The sequence below is a fragment of the Gasterosteus aculeatus genome, chromosome 7 (assembly GCF_964276395.1).
Source record: "Gasterosteus aculeatus chromosome 7, fGasAcu3.hap1.1, whole genome shotgun sequence".
NCBI classification, from domain to species: domain Eukaryota; kingdom Metazoa; phylum Chordata; class Actinopteri; order Perciformes; family Gasterosteidae; genus Gasterosteus; species Gasterosteus aculeatus.
In genome coordinates this window covers 23648180-23672802 of record NC_135694.1, presented here as the reverse complement: position 1 = coordinate 23672802, position 24623 = coordinate 23648180, and the positions used below count along the sequence as shown (strand labels likewise).

Sequence of the window (24623 nt, the reverse complement as noted above, 5' to 3'; positions counted from 1 at the left end):
CTGGCAACGTGAGGTGTTCTAGATAACACGCAGGAAGTACAGCCTCGTGACACACAGGTAATGATAACAGCAGGATCGTGACACTAGCAATGTACAGGCTTAACTCAAATGCATCTCATGACAGATTAAAGAAAATCCCCCGTTTGTTGACACCGACCAACGTATCAAATGTTCAGTACATCTACGGTAAATCTGAAGGCGGCAAAGCAGGGGTTAAAACTTGCAAACCAAGTTTGTGGTTTGCTTTGTCTCTGCTTCAGTAGGCAGGGTGTGCAGGCCTGTGGAGAGTCGACAAAGTGCAAGCATCTTGAGGCTCACTGGAGCAAGTCAGCACAGACATTTGGGGAATAACAGACACTTAAGGTGAGGACAGAGGGACTTGGGTTGGTGCTCTTAGCTCTTCCGGTGATGGTGGGAGTCTTAGGTTCTTTACGCACCTCTCCCCCTGCGCCTCCTCCCCCAGGAACAGGGGTCACCTCCTCTCCCTTTGACCCCCTCTGGGGTACGGCTCCTCCTGCCTTCTTTAGTGTTGATACAAATGGGACAGGCTTAGCAGTTGCAACCCCCATGGACTTATGGAAATCCGTCATGCTTTTTCTGTCCTAAGACATCTATTTCCACCTCTAAAAAGATTTTGGATCATCAATTCGGCCTTTTACATTTTTCATTCCCCCTTATTTGTATAATATTCTTACCACTTTAGAATATTATACAGCGTATGTCTCTATAAAAGGCGTATCGAGTTCAGTATACAGTTCCTCTAACTTTAACAGCTAGATACACTGAGACAGAGCGGTCAATAGATACAAACAGCATAAGGGGGAGTATTGATTAGCAGCAAAGAAGCACAACAAATAGAAACACTATGGATGCCAGACAAACAAGGTTTAGTGTCAGTCACAACGGTAAATAGACCAGAACAAAGTGTTAGTAGAATAGAAAAAACGAGAAAGAAACTGCAACTTACAGTGTTGGCACTATTCTTAGAACTCTGCACAAATGCGAAAAACAGACAAAAACAGAGACAAGAAAATACACAGAAAACATGTAACACAGAGAGGAAAAGGAAAGAAAAGAAAAGATGAATAAAGCAAATAGATTATCAAACTATCAAATTAGATAGATTGGTAATTAGATCAAACCTTGAATAATACACAGTTAATGGAGATAAAGATGAGAGCAACCCAGAAAAAGACTAAAGTGCAAATTAAACAGAACTTTATTATAATCTAAAATTACAACTTTAGATCTATGCCACAAAAGAAATGTAAGATCTATTAAGATTTCACATTACGTACTTAAAAAAAATATTCAACCTAGTCAATCATTGAAGATAAGTTCTGCCCTGAGCTTGGGGGAGAATAAGAATCAGCAGGTTCTTTTTGAAGTCACAGGCCTGTGAGGCAGCTGTTGACCTGCAGTTTTCCCTCCCACCACAGAGGTGCAGAGTAGAGCCACTTACAGAAGGGGAGGTGGCAGCAGACAGGAGAGGCAGGATACCTCCACAGGCGATGATGATGTTGTCCACCATCTGAGAAATGAGGTGGATCGTGTTGTGGACAAAGATGATGTTCTCGTTGCTGTTCACAAAATCCATAACAGACTTGGTGGAGTGGCTGAAATAGAAGATAAAGAATCGAAAGTATGACCAAAATACAGTTTTAGAAATTCAAGTGTTGAGTCATTCTCTGGACATCCTCAGACCAATCCAATTTAATAATTGAGTATGTGTGATCACCACCTTTGCCCTGAAACCCAGGCATAGGTTCTAGTAGTTATAAGCTCGTTAAGCTCACCTCCTCCACACGTGCACGTCAGTCTCCAGGGCAAATAACAGGTCAGTGAGTAACCTCTGGTGCATTGGAGACCACTTGAATTCTGGGATGCGGAACATGGTCGTGCGCGGGCCGGGGCTGAACTGCCGCCGCTGCTCCTCCGTCATGGGCATGCCCCTGAAGCCCAGGTCAACACGTAGGTCGCGCTCCAGCTGGGCCGCTGTGCGACCATGGAGGGCCTGCAACACGGGGTCAAAGATTGGTAGACGTCATGAAGAAGACTTGGCATGCATACAAGAGAAACCACAGATGACTCTCTGGGACTTCTTATCCTGCATTCTTCATTTATCGTATTAGTTTCTATGTGGGCGCCCACTCTGGTTTTCTGCTGTTTTTTGAGTTAATCGACACAGACAGCAATCACATTGTGGCAGCGGTGGCCTAAAGGTTGGAGAAGGCTTGTTGTTAGTTTTTTTTTAGTAGAAAGGGAACAGAATGATGCTGTACACATTTTTGACTATCAAAACCAACGTTTATTTTGTTTGACAAATAAACTTTTCAAAGTATGGGCTGTGGCTGCATTACAGTTTAGAGAGATTCACAATTGCAGCCCACAATCAGTGCAATTAGAAATAAACCAGAAACCTATTTTGTGCGTGAACAACATCGATCAGACAGATGTGCACACGTAAACACACCTGGGTGGTCGCAGTAGTTTGGATCTTCTTCGTGTCCTTGTCTTTCCCGTCATCTGACCTCTCTGTATCAGAGGTGGTGCTGGCTGTGTCCCCCCCAGTCTTAAGCCCCGCGGCCTCTCCTTCTGGGCCGGATGTGCCCTCTCCCTCTGGGAAATCGGATCTCAGTGTTTCCTGGATCTGGGCTCGGCTCTCAGCCTCAGCAATCGAGCTGATGTCAGCAAGAGGGCTCTGGATCTCGAAGGGCCCGTCCTCCGGAAGGTCCCCAGAAGAGTGGCTCTGGGTCTGCGTTAGATTGGAGCCGCAGCTGGTCATGTGGGCCAGCAGGCTGAGGTCATCGCTGGCGCTGGTGGAGGAGTGAGCCGGGACTGAGCCGGACGCAGTGGGCTGGTCTGCACTCGGCAGCACAAGGGGGTCTGTGGCCGCCAGAGCTGGAAGCAACTTCTCGTCAACCTAGAAGGGATGAAGGGGGCAATGTAAGATTGCATCAGGAAAAGTATTTCTTTTCTTTTTTCAAAGTAGAGAGACTAAGATGAACAGAAGTTAGTGGACTGATAGTTATATATCTTAGTCTTTACATCCTACCTTGGGGAAGAGGAATCCGTTGTTGCTTGGGACGCTGTCCTTCTCGTCGGCCAGCGTGATGAGCGGACCCATGTTCCCGTCGTCCTCCAGGCCGACTCCAGAAAGCGCCAGGCTGGACCCCATCCCGACCCCTGAGCCCGGCGTGTCATCTTTAGGCGCCAGGTTTCCATTTAGTTTTTGAACCACAGCGCAGTAGGCACTGTCCAGGAGAGAATCCACCTCGACCAGAGGTCCGTTCTCTATTCCTCCCACACCTCCTCCACCCACACCTCCACTGAGCCCTTCCGGAGACAAGTCCAGGTCATCCAACTTAACTTCAGTGGCCTCCACCTTCTCTGCCTTAATGTCCACCAGCAGGTCATGGACCTCCACCCTCACCCCGGGCACGGCGCTCTGCTCGCCGGGTGTCAGGGCTTCTCCGTTGGGCCGCTTCACAACGCCCTCCGCCAGGAGGTTTCGCGAGTCTCCGCCGCCGCCCTCGCTGTACTCGGCCTCGCTCTCCGGTGTCTGTGTCTGGGAGTTGTCGTCGATCTCCAGGTTGCCGTTGACGACAGCGGCAGGCGTAGCGGAAAGCCCAGAGATGGTGGACACGCAGCCTTTCTTCCCCTTCTTCATGTTCTCCTCTTCTTGCCGCTGGTACTCTTCGTACATCTTAGCCAAGTACTCTTTGTGGGCTTCGTAAGTCACCTGTGACAGAGGATATCGTTGGCTATGCGTTCAGAACACAGGCACTGACATGGGTTAACTTTCACATCGATACGTCCTTCATCAAGTGGTCCATAAAGTGCTCATAGATCATCCGTACCAAAGGCAGCATGGACAGAACTTGGGACATTAGCCTAACGGAGCTTTTGAATGTTTATTAATAATTAACTAGTAATTTCAGAAAATAGATATAATTACTCCTTTAAGCATTTACATTAATAGCGATTGCAACAGCGAGAGAATGTGGAGGGGGTTTTAAGAACGAATAATAATTGCCTGAAAAATATTTGATGTAATTTGGCTGCATGCATTCTAGTCTATGAATGAGTATTTGTTCTTTCTATATATTCATTAACTGGAAGAAGGTGAGTATACGAACAAAGCTTTGCTCCTCAGTCCTCCTCAGTGCAAATCTTAGGCTCACCTTGGAGTGTGCGATGGACAGGGTATCAACCCAGACCCGCCACCCTCCCCATTCGTATTTGATAGCATGGTAGAGCAGTATTCTAAAGATGTTGTACACCATCTCGGTTATTTTCTGCTCCTCTGGGTTCTTGGGGTTGATGTATCCAAGGGAGAACATCCAGTCCTGCCACACGGAGCACTGCAGCAGGCAGCTGGTACAGAACAAAAACAACGCATGAAGCACAAGCTTAATATCGAGATATTACAATCAACGTCAATAAGCACAAGACGTGCAGCTGAATAAATGCAACGTAGTGATCTGTGGGGCTCTCACCGCCGGTTTTCGCGGCTGTTGCTGAAGAGTTTTATCATGTCAGAAAGAAATAGTCTCCGGACTTCCATCAGCTCAGCACTGGGAGAGGAGCTCTTAAGGAGGGTGGCTACTACTTTTAGAATCACTGGGTCGGAGGGAACAAAAACAAGATGAGAGGGTTAAACAAGCAAATATATTAAAGGCATTTTGAATGGGGGGGAGCAAATGTGATGGACAGGGGAGTGAGAGGCAGATCAATCAAGTTGGGGAAGACACTGACGGCTTCTTAGTTGAGGCTTCGTCGTTTGTTTATTGGCGTTAGAACAAAACCGCAGACCAAAGAACAGAGAGAAAGAGAGAGGCGACACCCTGTGTTTGAACTCACTGGGATTCTGGATCTTGACCGTGGAGTCCGGCTCGGGGTGGGGCTTGTGAACCACCTGAGTACAGACCTGCTCTGTCAGAATCTGCACACACACACACACACACACACACACAAAGGATTGAATTAGCGATTAATGCCACGATCAGCGGACGTCGCGATAGTGACGTGAACGCGGCAATCACCCACCTCATACAGAGTGTTGTAGGTGGTGACAGAGACCGTGTTGGTGTGCATCATCAGCCTCTCTCCCAGCAGTGTGAAGAGACTGTGCGTGTGCATGATCTCCACCTTCCTTCTGCAGGGAAACAAAGACACACACACACAGACACACACACAGTTCGCCATTCATAACAGGATTTATGACAATTGAATCTGACATTGATTGTCACTGGCCTGAAGACAGTGTGATATTGGCTTGTGGCACCGTATGGCCCCGTCAGTTATGATGGGACCAGACAGGACGAGAGATGGACGCCAACAGGAGACATTAACGGGGGACGTCAACAGACCGACAACACTGTAGGCGTCACTGCGGCAACGAATGGCTGGAAACTGTTAACTTTGAAGATTAACCTTGTCATTGGGCAAAAACAATGTCCCCAAGGGTCCTTTAACTCGAGAGGTCCTGAAATCCGGTTGAATAACTGTCAAGCAAATAATGCTGAGAGCTTGCATATGCCCTGTATATTCCTGACTGTAATCGGGTCGGTAGATACAGAAAACAAAGCAATGTTCGCACATTATTTAATTATATAATCCTAGCGAATCATTTAACTCCCATTATCATGCTTTTCAAGCAATTTTGAATGAAAAAAGCAAGGGGGAAATGTTGGCATACTTCACACAAAAATAAATACATTATGTCAATGTAGCTTAACTCACGAGTGTGTTGAAAATCAAACGCACACCCATCAGTAAATGTCAGTAAAGTAAATATCAAGTTGGCTCTTGGATCTCCATCCCGGTTTAAAGAAACGGAGCAGAAACAATGTCACTCACAACAGCTCTTTTGTTGTCTAAGTAATGGCCTGCTGCTGCACCTGCAATGCTGTTGCTTGCAATCAGATGTGAACAATGGGCTAAATCTTACATGGTTACAGAGAAACCATAATATTAACAGCAACACTGCTGAAATCATCTGAAATCGCTTTTGCTGTCCGTGTCGTGATACAGACCAACAGCCAATTGGTTTATTTTAATCTTTTAGGTAGCTAAAAACGAACAGCCAATTACTCTAAAACCAAAGATTAGAGCGGAAAATCATATTCTTTAAGCTAAAAGATTCAGATTATCAATAAATCACATGAAAAAAGGGGTTGCGTGCCGTTGATTTAAGAAGGATTCGACCATGTTATGGTATTATATAAAATACATTCAAATGTCTTTTAAAGCGCAGTGTCGACTTTGAGCCACAGCCCTGCAGGATGCTTGGTTGGAGCAGATGTTCAGTAGGTGGAGCACTGAAGTGGCATTGGCTCAGGTGCCGCTTGGCAGCCTGCCCCCTCGTCGCCCAGCAAGAGGCGCGAATGTCACATGGGATGAATAAATCCCCCAGCATTCACTGCTGCTCATCAAGGTTCCACCTTCCTGCCAGTGTGCACTGTCAAACTGATTATTCCGCCCTGATGAGATGACGGGGACATTATCCTCACACGCACACATAAACATGCAGCGCTTCTAAGGCTCGCTGGAGGCGGCGCTGCTGTAGGTTTTCACTTTGTACCACACTCTGCTTCTCTCACACTCTCAGTGACGGCCTCTCAGTCTCACTACGCTGACGCAGTATTTCCGTTTGAGCTGTGACAGAAAAAAAACGGATTAAAATGCTCCCTTGCTGCAGCGATTCCCCCGAGGACACAAAAGGAGTATACCAGACAAAAAGGACAAGGACAAAGTAGTACTGACTTGTGACCAAGGTGCTTGAGGAAGTAGCCCAGGACTTTGAGGGCTTGGACCCGGATGCTCTCGCTCTTGGAGGCCAGTAGCTTGCAGATCACCCTGAAACATTTTAAACACACGGCCATCGAGATTACAAGGGAGAAATCATAGTACGTCAGATGCAGGCTACAAGTTCTTCTTCGTAGTAAACACCTGCTGCCTGACACTCAGTAAACAGCCTCCGAATTAGCAACACGCGTGCTGATTGAAGCATTTTCTTCAAAAGGAGTGTACTCGGAGGAAAGGAAAGTGAAAAAAAAGGGATAAAGACACAGTTTTTCACACTACGTCTTTGGAAAGGGACGACTTACCATAGCAACTAGAGCACATCCATGTGAAGTTGTGCTTCAAGGCAATTAGCAGCACAGCTAGACTCCGCCTTTGAAAATGCATGCTGCTCGGCTGAAGCTACCTTTTCATTTAGTTGTGACCGAACATGTAAAAAATGGCTTAACCACGCAGAAGAGCACTTATGTTACTGCATGTTATGTTACTGGTTGCTGCACAAAATATTGCTCATCAGACAAATCACATAATACATTTTTTATTTTATACAATAACAAATGTTGCTTTTTAAGTCATTTTAATTAATTCAAAATGTAAAATCGCTCCCTGATTTTAAAACCATCAATAAATGTGTCATGTATTTTTTTGTGTGTGTGCGTGTGTGCAAGGAGGAGGGAGGAGGCGGGGGGGCAGCATTCACCTTATTCCATTCCTCTGGTCGAACGCAGGGATCATGGACGCTGGATGTTCGGACATAAGAGCCACCAGCAGCTGGAGAACGTCGTGGATGTTCTCATCCTGCCGACAAAGGAGGGCAAAATCAAACAGGTGAGAAAAGGAGGAAGAGGGTCAGCAGGACAAAAGGAGCGATGTTGAGGGAGGGGTTCGGAGGGGGTGAGGATTGCAGAGGAGCAGGTGGTATTCTGGAACAAGAATAGATGTAATTGTTACAGAAGAGTACATTCTGTTCAGTCCATTGTTGTGCCATTCTTCATGCTGTCACGGCGCCAACGCTGACTCACACGCTCGCTCGTTTAAGTGGACCATGACTCCGGCTCACAAATTAAAATGCACATTTTGCTCTCTGTCTCCCCCTTTTTCCCTCCCTCCCAGTGCATCCTTGGGACAGAAGCTTTTACCTCATGCATGGTCAGAAGGTAGTTGAGGATGCTCTGCAGCTCATCCTCCTTCACGCCCCGGTCCTGGAACAAAACAAAAAAACATGGCGTCTTTAACCAACAACAACAAAAAAAATAATAATTTTGTTAACCACAGATGATTTCATAAATTGGTCGGCAACACACACACACACACACACACACACACACACATCCACATGTGTAAATGCAGGAACAAATCAATACAAGCAAACAGGAACACAAAAGATGCAGTGTTTCATTCAGGCTGCTGATCTATAATGTCATTCACACATATACACACACACACACACACACACACACACATTTTAGATTAAGCCTGCAGCACCCAGAAGCAGGAAAGACAACAGAGGACATAATGGTTTCTCTCGCTGTACCTTTAGTATGAGTTGTTTGAGGAAGAGAAGCATGAAGGCTCTGAGCGAGATGATCTCCTTTTGGGATGGTCGTGGTCCGTCTAAAGAAACACACACAAATAAGAAACATCTTGCATGATAATGATGAAATAAGTAGCTCAGTCTGAGTGAGCCCTACTGTGTACTCATATTATGTTTTATTGGGCTTCACATACACACACACACACACACATACGATCCACGATTGACATGTAAATCCCTGTCATTAAAAGCAATTTCACAATCTAGAATTATTTGATAGTTGTACTAATCTAACTTATTACAGTAAAGACCTGACAACTCAAAATGTGATTGATGGCCCAAATGATCCAAACCAAACAAGCCCTGTTATCCACAGTATTTATTTGAAAGCTCTGGCACTCCACCAGCTGTTTGCCATGGTGGGCTGCAAAAACACAATTAAGCTAAAAACAAAAAAGCTTTGGATGCAATTCATCCTATTATGATGTCACTGCCTCTTTTTAAAAGTCTGCTGTCTTCTTCCATTCTTGAAGCAATCAGTCAAATTTAGCTATTAATCCTAAGTGCTAGAGTGTTCTAAGAGCCACAAAGAGCAGCCCGATTTTTAACGGCTTTCATTCGTAAATTTGGGCTGCATTTAGCAAACAAGAGGCCTCCTCGTACCTTTAAAACTAGGGCACATTAGCCCCTTTTAGGAGATGAAAACTGACCACTCAGGTGTTGGCATTTCATGTTCATTGTTGTAACTGTTACTCATTCATTTTTGAGGTGTTTAATGTGTGAGCCAGACAGGGCCGCGATGAATCGCTTCAAAAACGCCTGCCAAATAACTAACTCATGGAAAAACGATCAAAGCAAAAATTAGACCACGTCTTTCCTTTAACCATCCCGGTCAGATGAAATCAGATGACGTCGACTTTCTCTCGCCTACTTTCCTGCTTCTCCACCTTCCTCAACCGCTCTTTGTACGGATGTCATTAACCGTGAGCGATGCACCTCGCAAGCTGAATCTATGAGGCAACAGTAAACACTGACAATGCCCGGCTTATGTGCATTTGCCACCGCGCACTTTGCCGTGTCAGGAATGTTTGGCATTGACCGTATTTGAGAGAAACGCAAGAGGTCGAAAGGAGTGAACGAAGCAGGACGCGCAACGTCTCCTTGGGTGTTTTTTTTGGTGGTGAGACGCGGACGCGTGTGCGGGCTTCAGGTCTGTTCACCTGCTCCCGTCGAAGCCAGAACACGGCAGCGGAGCACTCCCCTGTGATTCCTCGTCATTATCTGTCGAGCTGGAACACGTTGGCGGGGAGCGGTGACACCGTCCATCCATCATGGGTTCGCGGCAGCTCCGTGTCGAACGCGGATGCACCAGACGAACGAGCTGCAGCGGAACCTCCTTTAAAATGGTCCTTTTAAGAGGATTTGAGCAAAGCTTATACTCATCTAAACCACTTCCCAGGGGCGGCTTTAATTATCGTCTTTCACTCTTTGAAATTAATTTTCTTCTTCTGGTGCTCCTTTTATCCTAATCTGACTCAACAGTTCTACCCAGTCACTTTGAATAAGGAAACGGTTTGGGCCTGCAATGTAATGACAATCTGTGAGGACCGAAAGAAGAGTTTTATTGTATTAAACCTCTGCATGTTTTTTTTTGTGTGTGTCTCTACATGCGTGTGCGTGTTTGTGCTGACATTAGAGTAAATGCAACAACGGCACAAATTACTTTATTTGTTTTAACGATATAGTGAACTTCTGGTGCTGTTGAGGCCATTTCATTGGAGGTTTCCATACAAAACATCAGCGAAATAGCATATTGTTCCAATGCAAGTTATCAATTTTTTCTTTCTTTTAAAACAGCAAAAAGTTGACAAGAAAGAGACAACACCCCTAAACCAATCAGCATTTAGTATCAACAAACCAAAGAATTTCTCTCTACTCTGCAAGTAGAGTGATCAAATGATCCTGATCCCGTTTTTTAAATCTCTATAAATAATCAGCTACTGGCATTAAAAATGTTAAAGTTAAATATTTGGTAATTTTCACGCCGGCGATGGTTGTTTGTGGGGCTCAATCCCGAAAGTCAAACAGCAACATCATACAGAAAGGAAGCCAGACAGCATTTGATTAAAAATTCTAAAAGCTGGATTAGATCTGCCAATCAAATTTGTCTGTTACCAATGGCAACATGGATGCATGATCAAAGTCAGTGGATGGTCCCTGGCCAGAGCAGGAGGTTGATTAAAGTTGTATTTATGTATTTATATGTTGTGTACTTTTTCAAAAATGTCTGTTTTGATTTGCACACAAATACCAAGAATAAAATGGATTACCCTTAACAGAACAAAAAGAAAATACATTCTCTTTTTTTGCCATTGTCTCATTCACTCTCGAGTATTATATAAACATTTGCCAAAGGGAGCTGCTGATTCTCAGTCATCAGCAACCAGACAGCGGTTGTTAAGTGACCTGCTCATACTCACCTATTGCATGCATCTAAATGACCACTTTCTTTTTCACTTAATCCTCATTTAAATATGTTTTTTTCTCCAAAAACGATTATATGCTCAGCTAGCTTTTCACGTCTCTTTGACAGTTGATTTGATGTCTTCGTGTTGTTGTTTTACGCTGCAAACTAAAGCTGATTTCACAGACTGAAAACCTCTATTAAAGTGGGTCACTTCAAAGAGCTTCCCTCCCTCAAGCGCATGCAAATAAAAGCTACTCTTATTTCCTGCACGTAACTATGGCTACTGTGTAAAAAGCTCACAAACTATTATTGCAAAGTGCTGCGAGTTCAAACCCTTCGTACTTACTTAAATTTGCACACCTGGCAAGTAGCCGCGTGCTTGTTGGACTCTGACTGTCAGAGAGGAGTTGGGGGGCGGAGGTGTGAATGTGGCAGTGGACGTGCTGTGTCTCTATCAGTGGGTTTACATGATGGTATAATTTGAATCTTTGCGTAGTCGGACTATGCTATCTTTTGGGGCAAGTGCTGTTATCCCAATACACATGGCAGTGAATAAATCGAATCATTGGCCGAAAGCAGGTCATATCCGATACGATAGGTGGCGCTGTTTTCATTACAACTAGTTGTGATACAGCCATTTCCGCTTGACCTCTTCACCACTACCAACAACAACCAACAACAACAACATCAACATTACGAGAAAGATGGCGAACGGAGAGCAAGGTGAAGCTACATCCCTCTACTATGTTTGCATCATGTTAATAGGAGTACAGCCAATGCGAATGGCGCTATTGGCTGATTTGATAACGGAGAGAAGACGCCGTCGGGATCTCAAGCATGCGCAAAGACGCAAAGTCCAGTTCCTTATCCGATTCACCGTTACATGCCGCAATAGTCGAACTATCAACTGGATCGGATCGAGTTATCCAGGGGTGTTAGTCGGATCGTAGTCGGACCGCACATAGTCGGACAAAGGTGTTTACATGAAACGGATAATTCGATTTCAGTCCGACTAAGCCAGTTATTCGAATCCATGTAACCACACTGTATGTGGCAGCTCTATAATGGGACGCAGTAAGCGGAGGGCGTAACAATATATAGAGATATTTAGCAAATAAAGACGGAGAACGAGAAGGGGGGGCTGGACGCGTGCACCTACCCAGGCCTTTGGGGGTGATTCCACTGCACTCCAGCGGGTTGATGGCCCAGTAGTAGTACTTGAGAGTGTGCATCAGTTGCAGGACGGTGCCCACGCGGCGGATGGTGGTGTAGATGGTGGCGGTGCCGATGAACTCGGACGACAGGTATGTGTAGAGGGATAGCTGGACCTGAAACACACAAACATCCAGTGACGGAGCACATAAGGGGCGCACACAAAAGGTTGTGCGAGACACCTTGACACATTGGGGAGATGCAAAAATATTATGTGTGAGGTTTCTGGTGTTCAAGCAAAAGGCAGTTTGATTGTGAAAAAGGCAGCCACGGGGGAATGAAAGCAATCCAGCTTCAAGCAAGTGCCAATGTTTTCTGCTTTGTGTTATTTTTGATGTTTTTTTGTGTGCCTGAAGAGCTCCTGACGCAACGCTGACATTTAAGAAAGCGTGTTCGCTCCTTCCGTTCCCTCCCCCCTCCCAACATACCTCAAACTGAGGTTCCCCTCCAACCGAACGCAGATCCCAGTCTGCCACACGCTCACGAATCTCGCAGCTCTTTCACCGTGACCACGACGCCGCGGGTCGACCCTAACGAGGTGGCGCCGGATGAAGCGGATGAAAATTAGGGGGGGTCCTGCCGACCGGCCGTGCCGCATCGCAGCTCATCTAGAATGGAGAGCGCGCTCGGCTGGCTTAAGCGGCCTTCATTACGCTGCATTTCACGCATCGGGCTGATGTGTTTTGCTGGTACGATTAACAGCGGCGGGGTCGGCGGCAGAAAGGCATGAAATTCCTCGATCATAACACAAGCGCTTGGGCAGCAGAAATAGGTTGAAACGAGCATTTCTCCATCTCGGAGGAGGGAATGTTTACCAGGGGGGCTTGGCAGAGAAAACAAGCGCTCTATTTGCGGTGTGAGCGAGGGAGACGTCGTGAGATATGATTTCTTCGAGTGCTTCCTGTACGACCGAGGCTGTTCTCGCCAATATTTAACGTGATTATGGAGCCCTGACAGCTGGAAAAGGATAAAGCTCTGCGGAAGACTAGAATGCTACAGCGGACGTAAGATTAAAGGATTAAATTATTTGTTTGCGTGTTGCTTGTTAATATCGTTAGTAACGTTTGCTACCAACCCATTGGAATTTCCCGCATTGGCCCTGAAACCAATAGGCATCCACATGGGCACCTGAGGTTGATACGTTTACGTTGTGTTGTTTTACGACTTTCAAACCCCCTTTCATTATATTCTCTTCACTCGCGCGCGCTGGAGAGTGATGCCGCTTGTGAGGAGGAGCCAGTCACGTCTCAGGGTCAGAGGGAGGAAGACGAGGAGTCAGGAAGTTCTGAAAATAATAGGAGGCAGGAGCTGGCCGGCCCGCGGGAACGCCAGGGACACTCGCATCTAGTTCAGAGTGAAAAGGAAAAAAGGGGACTACACATCTCTCGGCTGTCCCGGGGTCTTTTCAAATGTCACTTTCTCTTTTTGTGTTCTTCCGGTTCTGTCCTCTGCCTGTCCTCTGCCTGTCCTCCGGTTCTGTCCTCTGCCTGCGTTTTATGTCAGCTCCTCCCTACATGTGATTTATCCCTCTATTGGTTTATTATTGTAAACGCCAATGGGCACTAAGATCAGTCCATCTTGCTTTTAAGGTCTCGCTTGTCTCAATTTCCCTTGCACAAAAAACTCCTAAGCCTTTTTCTCTCTAATTTGTCTGTGTCTATCACCCCATTAATTCTGCCATTCAGACGATGACCTTCGTTTTTTGCAGCAAGGTCCCGAAAACACACACATATTCAGTAGATGCACACAAGTAAACAGACCTTGGCAGGGGTGTGTATCCAGATGGCAGCGTTGAAGAGGACATGGTCACAGAGCTGCTTGAGGAGAGGTGCTCCGTGCGGTAAACCATCCAGATATTTAGCAAAGGACAGGAACTGTTCAAGTACCGCCCTGGTGATGTGGACCCGGGACGACTGGATAAAAGACGGCAAACATAAACTGTTTGACTGAATGGTCACGCAAAACCCTGTTTTTGTCAATAACGTAGTTGTTTAAACAACAACGTCTTCATTCAGTACTTTACGTCTTATATTGTATATAAGTATATATATATATACTTAACTGTTACAGTAGATACGTAGTTGCCGTGGTTACAGATTGACATAGCAACAAGACACACATGCTGATTTAGAATTCAGCAAAGACAAAACCCCTTTTTTTAACCAGATTTGTATAAAACGACAACATTTGAAATTCAAATAAGTGGAAATCTAAAAATAAGAGCTATATGGGTTTTATTTAAACAGCTGTGTCAGGAGATGCTGTCAGCTTGATGTTTCTGTTATTTTTCCTGACCTTGATAATATACAATAACTGGGTTCAAATATAATAGAAACACCTGGCTGCACCTGATAAACAAGAAACTGAGTTTACGACGATAAACATGAGTACACAAGCAATAAAAAACACAATTCAGTATAAAAGAACAGCCTGGGTCATGGTGGAAGTCAAAGCTACTCTCCTCACTCACTCAACAACAAATAAATATGGCATGCAACACAAACTCTTCATTACTGACCTTCTCAAGCAGGTAGCCAATCACTAGAAAGCCCTTCCCTCCCAGCATTTGCTCCTGCATCGCAACCGAGCTCTTCAACAGCTCCACCAGGAACGCCAGCAGAGTGGCGCTGCAACATGCACACACACACACACACACACACACACACTTCAGTAACAGTGAACGGAAATCGTTGATCGGAGTGTTTGCTTCAACTCTCCTCATGCCAGCGTTCCCTTTCTCCATCATTTATCTTACACAGGATGGGGATTCGTTTGTTTTGATACCGTTGTCTCCCCGATGATATTTGACTAATAGTTTTCGGATGCTGCTAAACATGATACGGGGATGCGGCCTGGTATGTAAATGCTTTGCGGCTTGTGTGAGCGGTATCGGGATCATATAGGAACGAGAAGAAGGTGGACACTCTCAACTTTCAAAAAGCACAGAGGTGTCAAAAGTATTCACATTCATTACTCAAGTAGAAGTAGAGATAATAGGGTTTAAAAAGACTCCTGTAGAAGTTGAAGTATCGACTCAAGCTTTTTACTTAAGTAAAAGTATAAAAGTACTGGTTTCAAAACTACTTAAAGTATAAAAGTAAAAGTAATGTAAGAAATTCCATTAAGGACAAACTCTTAATGCGTAACCTCGCTCACACAACACGTCAGTCCGTTACAATGTGATCAGAAGGTGCCCGCATCACGTGATCTGCCGTTGGGATGGTGGAAACAACAACAACAACAACAAATGTATCTGACTTAAACAGATAAAACCACAACCCTTTTTCCAGTGACACGAGTCACACACGTTGTTCGCATTGATTAGGTAGACTGCAGTGTCTCCCCCAGGTTTACTACGTCATGGGGGGGAGGGTGGGGGGGTCATGAAGATATTCATTTAACGTTACATGGAATCTGCGTGAGGAAGAGGAGGAGGAAGAGGAGGAGGGTCCATGTCGCTAAATACCAACTTTCCACCGACCACTTTTCCCAGCCGGTGTCGCTCCGATCTGCCGGCGCATCGCGGAGAAAACCAATCGGGTGTCTGGATGCTAAATGTTTATACTTCTCATCCAACCACAATCAAATTCACTGTCCGGATAGCGCCATTAATCTAGATAGGGTTTTTTGGTGTTTGTGTTTTTGAACTGCGACAAGCCGGAAGTAACAAGGCTGTTGAAAATGTAAGGAGTAGAAAGTACAGATATTTGCATGAAAATGTAAGGAGTAGAAGTAAAAAGTGGTCTGAAAAATAAATACTCCAGTAAAGTATAGATACATTTCTACTTAAGTACAGTAACGAAGTATTTGTACTTCGTTACTTGACACCTTTGAAAAAGCAGCTCAGAGTTCCAGGAGAAAACCCCACAAATACACATTCACAGTCTTCATTGAGTTCCAGTTATTTTGGAAGATCACTCACCAAACTGTGGTGTCCACACTGCAGTCATTGAGCTGTTTGTAGTCCAGCTGAGCGAAGAGAGGGAACAGGACCTGGATGCCTCCTATAGAGTGGATGGCACTGTGGATGGAGTGGGTAACAATGGCCTTCACGTCCTGTGGGACGGAGACAGACTGTTGGTGCTGACAAAGATCATACTGTAACATACTACACCGTGTGTGTCTAAATACACAGATAACATGACACACTCACTGTCCATTACACATGTATCATATCAGACATATGGTAAAAAACATCTACTCCACATAAATAAACCATTACGAACATATTGAATAGTAATTCTCAGAACAGTTTCAGCAACAATATGGGATTTGAACACCAGAATATATTGTTTGTATTATTGTTTATCGTCTTAGCTTCCCTCACTCGTCCTTATTGACATCTATTTCAAGTTGAATTGGGGATGCTGTAGCGCAATCAAGACCATCTTTTAGCTTTCAGCCCAAAACACGTCAGTTCAGAATCCCCATCGTGCTGCAAATGCCACCTGTTTAACTCTCCGAGCCTGACGTTTGTTGTCTCGAATAACTGAACTGTGGATGATTGCAGGACCTCTGATTGAAATAACTGTTCAACTAGGATACAATAAGACTCACATGTCGCCTTTGTATCTGTGAATTGAAGTAATTGCTGCCTGAACAGCTGGTGGAAAAGCACATTCTTTGAAATCAAGACGAGCTACAAATAAGAACCATTTATAGCAATCAGCCGTGAATAAAATGCACAAATGCAAATTGAATTAAAATGCGCTTGCAAACTAAAAGCAATGAGCTTAAACAAGATGGTTCAAGCAACACCTGAGCGTCGCATTGGTGCTAACTGTATCGCAATGTGGATTTTTGTTTTTTTTAACCAACATCTAGATTGTCCTTCAGTGGTAAACCCCTCCTCGGCTACAGTACTTCGGGCAGGGTGCGACAGATTCCTGACAAATGCCATGTCCTACTTTCACCCACCAAACTCTGCCACTGATTCGGGGCTCGGACAACCCGGGTCGCTGGCGAGCTCCCGCTCAGCGTCCAGCGGCACTGACCTGCAGCATGAGAGCGTGTGGCGAGTGGACGAAGATGGAGGCGTTTTCCCTCGGCGACGACTCCAGGCAGAGCTGGGCATCCGTCGCCTTGGCGTTGTAGGTGAAGGAGATGGAGCTGGCCAGCTTGCCATCGTACAAAACCTGCTTGTGGTGCTCAGCCAAGTGGATGTCGCTCTCCGACTTGAACTTGAAAGTGCTCTGCCGTGATGGAGAAACAAGATGTCAAAAGGTGGTGTGGAACTCTAGCGAGAGAAATGAATTCTCCAAAGACGAGAGAAGAGTGAGTGTGAGTCTGTGTGTGCGAGTTTAACAGCAAAGATGGAGTCGGCTTGATTGTAGGATGTGTAAACAACCCAGCATTAGCTTAATGAACACAGCGCTAACCCGGTCACTAATTCAATTAGCACAGGACAAGAGATGGAAAAGGCCAACGGATGGGGGGGGGAAGGCACCCGCAGCTCTAAATTTATCTCATCCCTCTGTAGCAAACCAACTAAAATCATACAAGTAACAATATATTGTTGTTATGCAACTTCTGTATATTATGTTACCGTAGTCCTGCAAATAATACCAACTCAAACCTTTTCCACAAGCTGCTGAGTTCTTATTGTGTTGAAATTGAAAAGTATCTTTGACCGTTTTTTCAATTTTTGTCCTTGAATGGATATTACTTCCTCACACTGAAAGGAAGTAAGGAAGTTGCTACTGAAATGCAGACGACACATTTTGCACACAGGAAACTAGAAAGAAACGGAATGTCGTCTCCTCAGCTCACATACAAACAAATGTTTAATACCGTTGAAACAGTTTTTCGTAGAGACATCACGTGCCGTCTAGGCCCCACTTTGTATTTTTGTGCACATCTATTTATTTCTGTCTGTGTGCACAGGTCTGCGGGTGCTCGTGTCCGGCAGCGGTGCAGATACACGCACGAAGCCCCGAGAGATGAAAGGCCAGCGAGCTGCTCTGTCAACCTTTGCAGCAGCTCCAGGAAAAAGGAAGGGGGAGGGGCTGTCTCCCCTCCGAGCGTCTGGGTCCCCAGGTGCCTTTGCACAGCCCCTGCACATGAAGCAGCCCGGGCTGCTCACAGGCCTGCAGGCCCGTCACCTTCAAAAACCTTTCATCTGAGGTCTGCTGCAGAAAATGTGCCTTGAGCAGTTTGAACCATGCAGCACTAAATTTCCCTCTGAAGCAACGAGAGCACTGAACAACGGCGGCGATGTTTGAAGAAAGCAGCCCCTTCACAGCGCGAGTTCCCTACCTCGGTGCAGCGAACACAAATCTACCTTTTTTTTGGTCGGGTGCAAATGAGGCCTATACTAAGGCATACTGGTAGAAACCCATCATCTGAATCTGAAGGACATTTTCCAAACACCCCACTTACCAGGGTTGCAACAATAATCAATTTTTACAATACCATCTCAGAAAATATACGTCTTACAGTTCCTGTATGCACCTATGAAACAAACACTTATGTGACTTTTTCTTTTCCAACACAATTTATAAGCAAATAATATGATTATCTTCGTACCACAGTATACCATGAAACCAGTATGTGTATACCAGTGCAACCTTGACACCTACCCACACATTAATGTCAGCAACACATTGTCTACAAGAGAAATCAATGGTACTTGTAGGCCAGCGTTAGTTAGACAGCGGCTTGATTAAACCGGCATTCTAAAAAGCGTATCCATTCAACTACTGCAGCCGTAGACAAGGATAATCAATCACAAACACAAATAAAATGCTCCTTAGTATATTTTGAAGGTTAGTGGGACCTCCGCACAATAAATAATTACTGAATAGCCTGGATGCAAAATTAATACACTCATTAAGATTTTTCTGCAGTGTAAGCCCATTTATTGTGGTGCATGTATGAAATGTGGGTGTGCAATTGTGCACATGCATGGATGTAGTCGTGAGCTTTTATCTATGTTGCGGTGTTAAATACTGAAGGCCGGAAGCTGAAAGTAAACAAGATATTTGCAGACTATTCAAAGTATTATTAATGGATGCATGGATCCTTTAAATCATAACAATAGACGGGCAGCTGCACACACACACACACACACACACACACACACACACAGCATTCTGCTCAGCATACGCACAGATGATTGTCAACCAGACCTCCACAATGAGTCCTCCCCCAACACATGGAAAAAGTGTATTTTTGGCATCTTATTAACGTTATCAGAAGAATGAATTGCTCCATACGTGCAAATATAGGGTTGGCTATCACTTGATATTTGTTCACTACTGAATAGAAAACCGGTTTGTAACTTTGAAGTTTTAGTTCTGGCACCAAAGAGCCGCGTAAGCGCTCTGCCCAAAAACAATCTGAAATTGATCACACAATAATAAGGTGTTTCATACAAGCTTTTAAGAAAGCTATTGATATTTTGCCAGTCAGGATTACAATGCACAGAACGAAAGTTTTATAGAATCTTACACACATTTAAGATGCACAAAGGCACAATGCAGGTGTCCAGACAGACACTCAATACGGTTCATTAATTACGCTGAAGCCAGATTGTTGAGGAAATCTGGACCATGATGGGTGCAAGCAGCGACACACTCAACATGTGAGTACAACAGAAGACAACACACAAGAAAAAAAAGACAAAAAGAGACAAAAAAACGTTCTTTCCAGCGGAGCTCACGCTGGAAAACAAGATGTCAAAAGGTGGACTGTAGTCCACCTTCTTGGTTTGGAAGCTCAGAACTGCGCACGTCCACAGGCCTTCAGCACGCAGGGCGCGCCGGGCCATCACGAGCCGCGTCGAGCGGTGAGACCTTGAACAGCCTCGCCGTGCCGACTGCTTGTTCGCCGGAGCGAGCAGAGTGGCTGTCTGCGTTTTTCGCTGCTCATTACTGAATAGTAACGCTGACAGCGGATGATCCCGAGAGGCTGCACTGAGCGATGCACGCACACACACGCGCGCGTATGCTGATACGTGTGGCGCGGAACAACAGGACAACAATCGTTGTGCAGATCGTCACGTGAGCGCGTCCTCGTCCGTGTTTAGTCGTGGTAACAAGGACGGGCCTCCACTCCGCGTTGAGACAGGACAGCTGTGCGACACAAGCCGAGTCCCACTGGCGCTCTCCTTTAGTCGACCGAAAGAAGAAGAAAAAACTCATCATTACGAGACGCGCGCCGAGGCCAGCGGCTTTTGAAACTACTGAGCCGTTTAATGGTCTCCTCTGGGCGACGGAGAAGCCCATTCTGCACCACGCAGAGAGGCAATCATCCCACTGATCAGCCACAGGAAGCTGTGTACTGTGACGGGAGAGAGGAATCAGTATTCACGGCCTGAGAAACAGCCCAAGCTCGCAGTCATTAGGAGCAACACGAGAGCGCTCCAGTCTATAACGCGAGAGGGGGAGGGGATGGAGAGGGACGAGCGATGCTCTACTTCTGCATGTCGTCGCTGCGTTTCTCTACGCGTGTCACCTTATCGAGTCCCGGTGGTGCAAAGCGAGTTCCCGATTCGATTGTGTTTTTTTTTCTTCGAAGGAGCTGTTGAAATACCAGCAGCTGTTTACCACACATCAGCAGCTTCAGGTGTCCCTGCGTGGTGCTGAGATCTCGACAGATTTGGACACCTTCATAAACAAGCTATAAGCGGCCCGAAGCGGGCGAGTCTGCCAAAAACAAGGAGCCGACAGCTGGCGAGGTGTTGCCACATCTCAGCTGTCTCCGGTACCCGGGACCGAAAGGCGAGGATGGGATGATTCTTTTAAAGTGCTCGGTGCCGTTGTGATGTCTCGTCTGAATAAATCTATAGCGTGACAAGAAGGTAGAGTGATGTTTATTCATTAAAGGTTCATTAAAGGCACCCTCACATACTTGTAAACTGCAAACTCCAGACATCACTTTCTTATTCCAGAGGCGTATTTAGCAATAGTTTCAGCTTTTACTTTGTCGTTATTCCCTCTGAATCTCCATCTGCTTCATCCCCTCCAACTTTCTATAACGCGGGCAATAAAATCCAGGTGGCCTATAAGATTTTGCAAAATTAGCTTGTCACGGTAGCCACCACCCTCGCTCACAACCATCTTCCAGGTGCACGTCATTACAATCCATTGTTGAGAATTTATACTTGTATATACGTATAGCTCAGCGATAGCGCTGATGACTTTGCTGACAGAAGCAGAATTGATCAAAATGAAAAACGTTCCTGCGCCCATTACATTACCCAGACGAGACAGCCCCCTGTCAAAAGCTCGGTTATGGACAATAAAATGTGTTGCATCAAGGTTATAGTATGACTGTGAGGCTTTGGTTTACATATTGATTACCTCTGCTTCGTGTGCACTGAATATTATCGCTGTAGATGTCTCTGTATTCTGGTTAAAAAAAGGGTTGTTTAGAGTAATGCAAGTAATACAAGTAGATTTGCCTTATAACTTAATCCAATAAAGAGAGTTTCTTTCAAGAGCTAATACTCCAATACTAGTTTGGTGATATCGCAAAGAGCAGTACTTTTTCCATGGGGGATAGCTCCAGGATTTGCTTAAAAAACGCATATCGCTGTAACGCCTGAACATTATGAGCTCTGATGAAGCTGTTTGCAACTTAATTTATGTCATTTAACAAATGAATGAAATGAAATGAATGAAGTGTGAGTCTACCTTCTGCCAATCCAAAGCAGATTTGACCAGACCAGCCTAAACATTGAAAGATCAAAATACTTTTGTAAAAACATCCACTTTTAAGATCATTAGTTTAAAAAATATACAGATCAAATAAAACCAGATGGACACAATTAAAGCATGACTAGCTGTGTTGATGGGAATAAATCCCGATAGAAACCGCTGCTTCGGCCTACGCAACAAACAGTACACCGATACTTGTCACGAAAACTCATGCTGCAGGATTATTACACCATAAGAATTTGAAACATACGTCAAGTGACAAACACAACTCAAGCTACCAACCACAGGGGCACCCTGGCACCAATACACGGGCTACTTCTGCATCCGACAGCCCACGAATGATTGATGGCCTCAACTACTCCTCGCTGAGCGGTCAAAGAAAGCATTAAGCAGCACTGACAATGAAATCCTCTCGTTGCCGGGGGTATTCTTCACAGTGCGTGACATCGACGCACAGTACCGGTACAACAACCTTGAGGATGTACGGTGGGCGGCGAGGGCGTACGTGCACAATGTCTCACCTTGTATCCTGGGCCCAGCTGGTGAATGGCAAAGATCTGAGCAGGGTTGAGGGCTTCGCTAAAAACGTAAATGGCTCCCAGCTGACCGCAAAACACCCGGTTGGCATCTGCAGTTTCTGATGAGCCCAAGAAACACTTGTCGTAGCTCTGTAAAAAAAAAAAGGGCACAGCACAAGAAGAAAAATGTGAGCTGTAACATTTCTGATTCTCTGAGCTGTCTTGAAAAAACAGTTTGGACAGTTTACATAGACAGTTGCAATATTAATTAAAAAAAAAAGTAACATTTAAGTAAAAGCTGCTGTAGAGGCTGTTACAGGATTAATGACGTTTAAAACGATTCACATGTTAAATGTAACATGTCCACTTGTGGATTTTGTCGTTTTTTTCACTTTCAGGAGACATTAACACCTTTGAGAGGAAAATGTTATTAAGATGTGTTAATCCTCACATTTGAAGATGTTTCAGGGAGAAGGAATTATTCATTTTTAATCTGTGGTCATAAATATGTGGTATTCTACAGTGAAGGATGAAGTGGCTGATTAACTTTTGATTGCATTCTTTTTTGCCATCACCTGCTGTGACCTTCAGTCGACCCGCCTTTCATTTACTTCCTCCCTGCAATACCCTTTATCACAATGAGATCTTCTCACTCCTGCTTCTTTAAAGTTATGAAATGTCTTGTATCTTCATCCTCCGGGACAAAGCAAACCCCTGATAGCATCAACGCATGTTCACACCTGTTCCATCATTCGCGTGCTGGATGTTATTTTCCTCGTCTATCGGCGAGCCTTGATAACTATAAGACCTTTTCCCCCGAGGCATTTCCTTTCAGAAAATAACACCGCTCTTAGTAATTGCAGCCAATGTCAAGAGCAAACGTGGGAAGGAAGTGTGATCAAGGCGCTGCAGCCGCGGAGACGTCAGGCTACCTGTGCCCTGCTGAAGGGAAAAGTTAGAAGTTGGGGGTTTGAGGGAGCAGCGCTGGAACGGGGCCCAAGGGCAACTCGTCCACAGCGGACGAATGCAAAGGGCAAACCTCAAAGGTTTGCCAATAACGCGATGGGAGAGAAGTGTAGCGCCGGGCCAGTGACGGATTTCTTTGGAGAGAAAAAAAACCTTTTGATTTATAGATCTGATTTTGTTGCAAAAATCTAATTCTCACCAAAAGCGTTTGAATAATAAACTCATAAATAAAGCACCCGCATCTCCTCCTTCCTCGATTTAATGTTATCGTGATTATTCCCCATAAAGATCGCACATAACAAAACAAAGTCTGTAATAAGCAAATAAGCAATGTCTTACATCATTGGTGTTGACGTGCCAGGCCATATCGCCATAGGAGACCAGTTGACCGTTGACATAGCAACGGATCTCTGAGTTCCTCCAGCGGTTGTAGATGTGGACGATGCTGATCATGTACCACTGGAAAATACAAAAACACATTCAGAGAGGATGATGAATCAAAACAAAATGCAAAACTAATAAATATGCAAGATTGCACCAAATTAAAGAATGAGAACGTAAGTTTGAAAGTTGTTTGTTTGTTTGTTTTCCCTCAGGCTTTTATATAGGAACAATATAAGTGGGAGTCTTGTTCAAAACAATTATCTTTATTGAGGTATTCTGATGTTTTGGATGTAAACTGTTTTAATTGATTTATACTTTCCTTCTCATCGTGTTATTACATGTTTTACTAATGCATTTCTTTGCCTTATGTAGCACTACAGTATTTCCATGTCTTACATTGTGTGGACAGTTTATTGATTTAGTTACCTATTTTGTACATTGCACTTTTCATTAAATCAGTGTATTGCCTAAACTACAGACTTGTGTTGTTTCACTCTTTACCCTTATTTATTACTACAATTCATTTTAGACTTTTAGTACTGCTGTTTGTTTGTAAAACTTGTGCCACTGAATACGGAGAACATTGCTCCAACAGGGTTATCCTTCTATAATAGCGTTAAGATTACAATGTGTGAACATCATCCTTTCGCCAGAACTCCTCCAAAACTCTGCCTTTACTCACCCTTCATGTACATTTAAGGGTGTGCATGTGCATATAAGTGTGTGCGTGACTAGAAAGCATCTTTCCTGACAATAAACAGATTCCCCAGAGACCAGACAATGGGGAGAGAGACTGCGTGGGGGAGAAAGAGAAGCTTGCATCTTTTGCTTGTGTATACATAACAATACCGCATGTACATGCAAGGACACACACACGCGTGCACATTAACAAGGTGGATATAGTGGGAAAAATGCTGTGAGACATGGTCACTTATAAATTGATCAAATTGAACCATTGGGAACTTTGTTAGGCAGTGTACAAATTCTACTGGGTCAGCAAATACTGCAAGAAGGCCGTCTCATCAAGTGAATGTGTGCTAATGTGTGCGTGCAAGTATTTGTGTGCGTGTGTGTGT

At 44.8% G+C, this 24623-nt stretch overlaps 1 protein-coding gene across 19 annotated transcripts in view; it reads right to left on the bottom strand.

Annotated features, from left to right (window-relative positions):
* Nucleotides 1-24623, bottom strand: part of nbeaa (neurobeachin a) — a 75911-nt gene that overhangs the window by 22223 nt on the left and 29065 nt on the right. For 8 of the 19 annotated variants that reach the window (XM_078106563.1, XM_078106566.1, XM_078106568.1 and 5 more), the window contains exons 7-27: nt 23503-23622; nt 22201-22347; nt 17015-17212; nt 15943-16076; nt 14539-14647; nt 13781-13933; nt 11968-12136; nt 8342-8421; nt 7947-8009; nt 7508-7605; nt 6769-6861; nt 5050-5158; nt 4864-4945; nt 4500-4623; nt 4185-4377; nt 3056-3742; nt 2474-2923; nt 1797-2014; nt 1463-1616; nt 968-991; nt 438-521 (exon numbers count right to left, since the gene is read on the bottom strand). In XM_078106563.1, coding sequence (XP_077962689.1) covers nt 438-521; nt 968-991; nt 1463-1616; nt 1797-2014; nt 2474-2923; nt 3056-3742; nt 4185-4377; nt 4500-4623; nt 4864-4945; nt 5050-5158; nt 6769-6861; nt 7508-7605; nt 7947-8009; nt 8342-8421; nt 11968-12136; nt 13781-13933; nt 14539-14647; nt 15943-16076; nt 17015-17212; nt 22201-22347; nt 23503-23622 — 3489 coding nt within the window. The remainder of the gene's footprint in view (nt 1-437; nt 522-967; nt 992-1462; nt 1617-1796; nt 2015-2473; nt 2924-3055; nt 3743-4184; nt 4378-4499; nt 4624-4863; nt 4946-5049; nt 5159-6768; nt 6862-7507; nt 7606-7946; nt 8010-8341; nt 8422-11967; nt 12137-13780; nt 13934-14538; nt 14648-15942; nt 16077-17014; nt 17213-22200; nt 22348-23502; nt 23623-24623) is intronic. The other 11 variants (XM_078106574.1, XM_078106580.1, XM_078106581.1 and 8 more) reach the window with 3 other exon arrangements.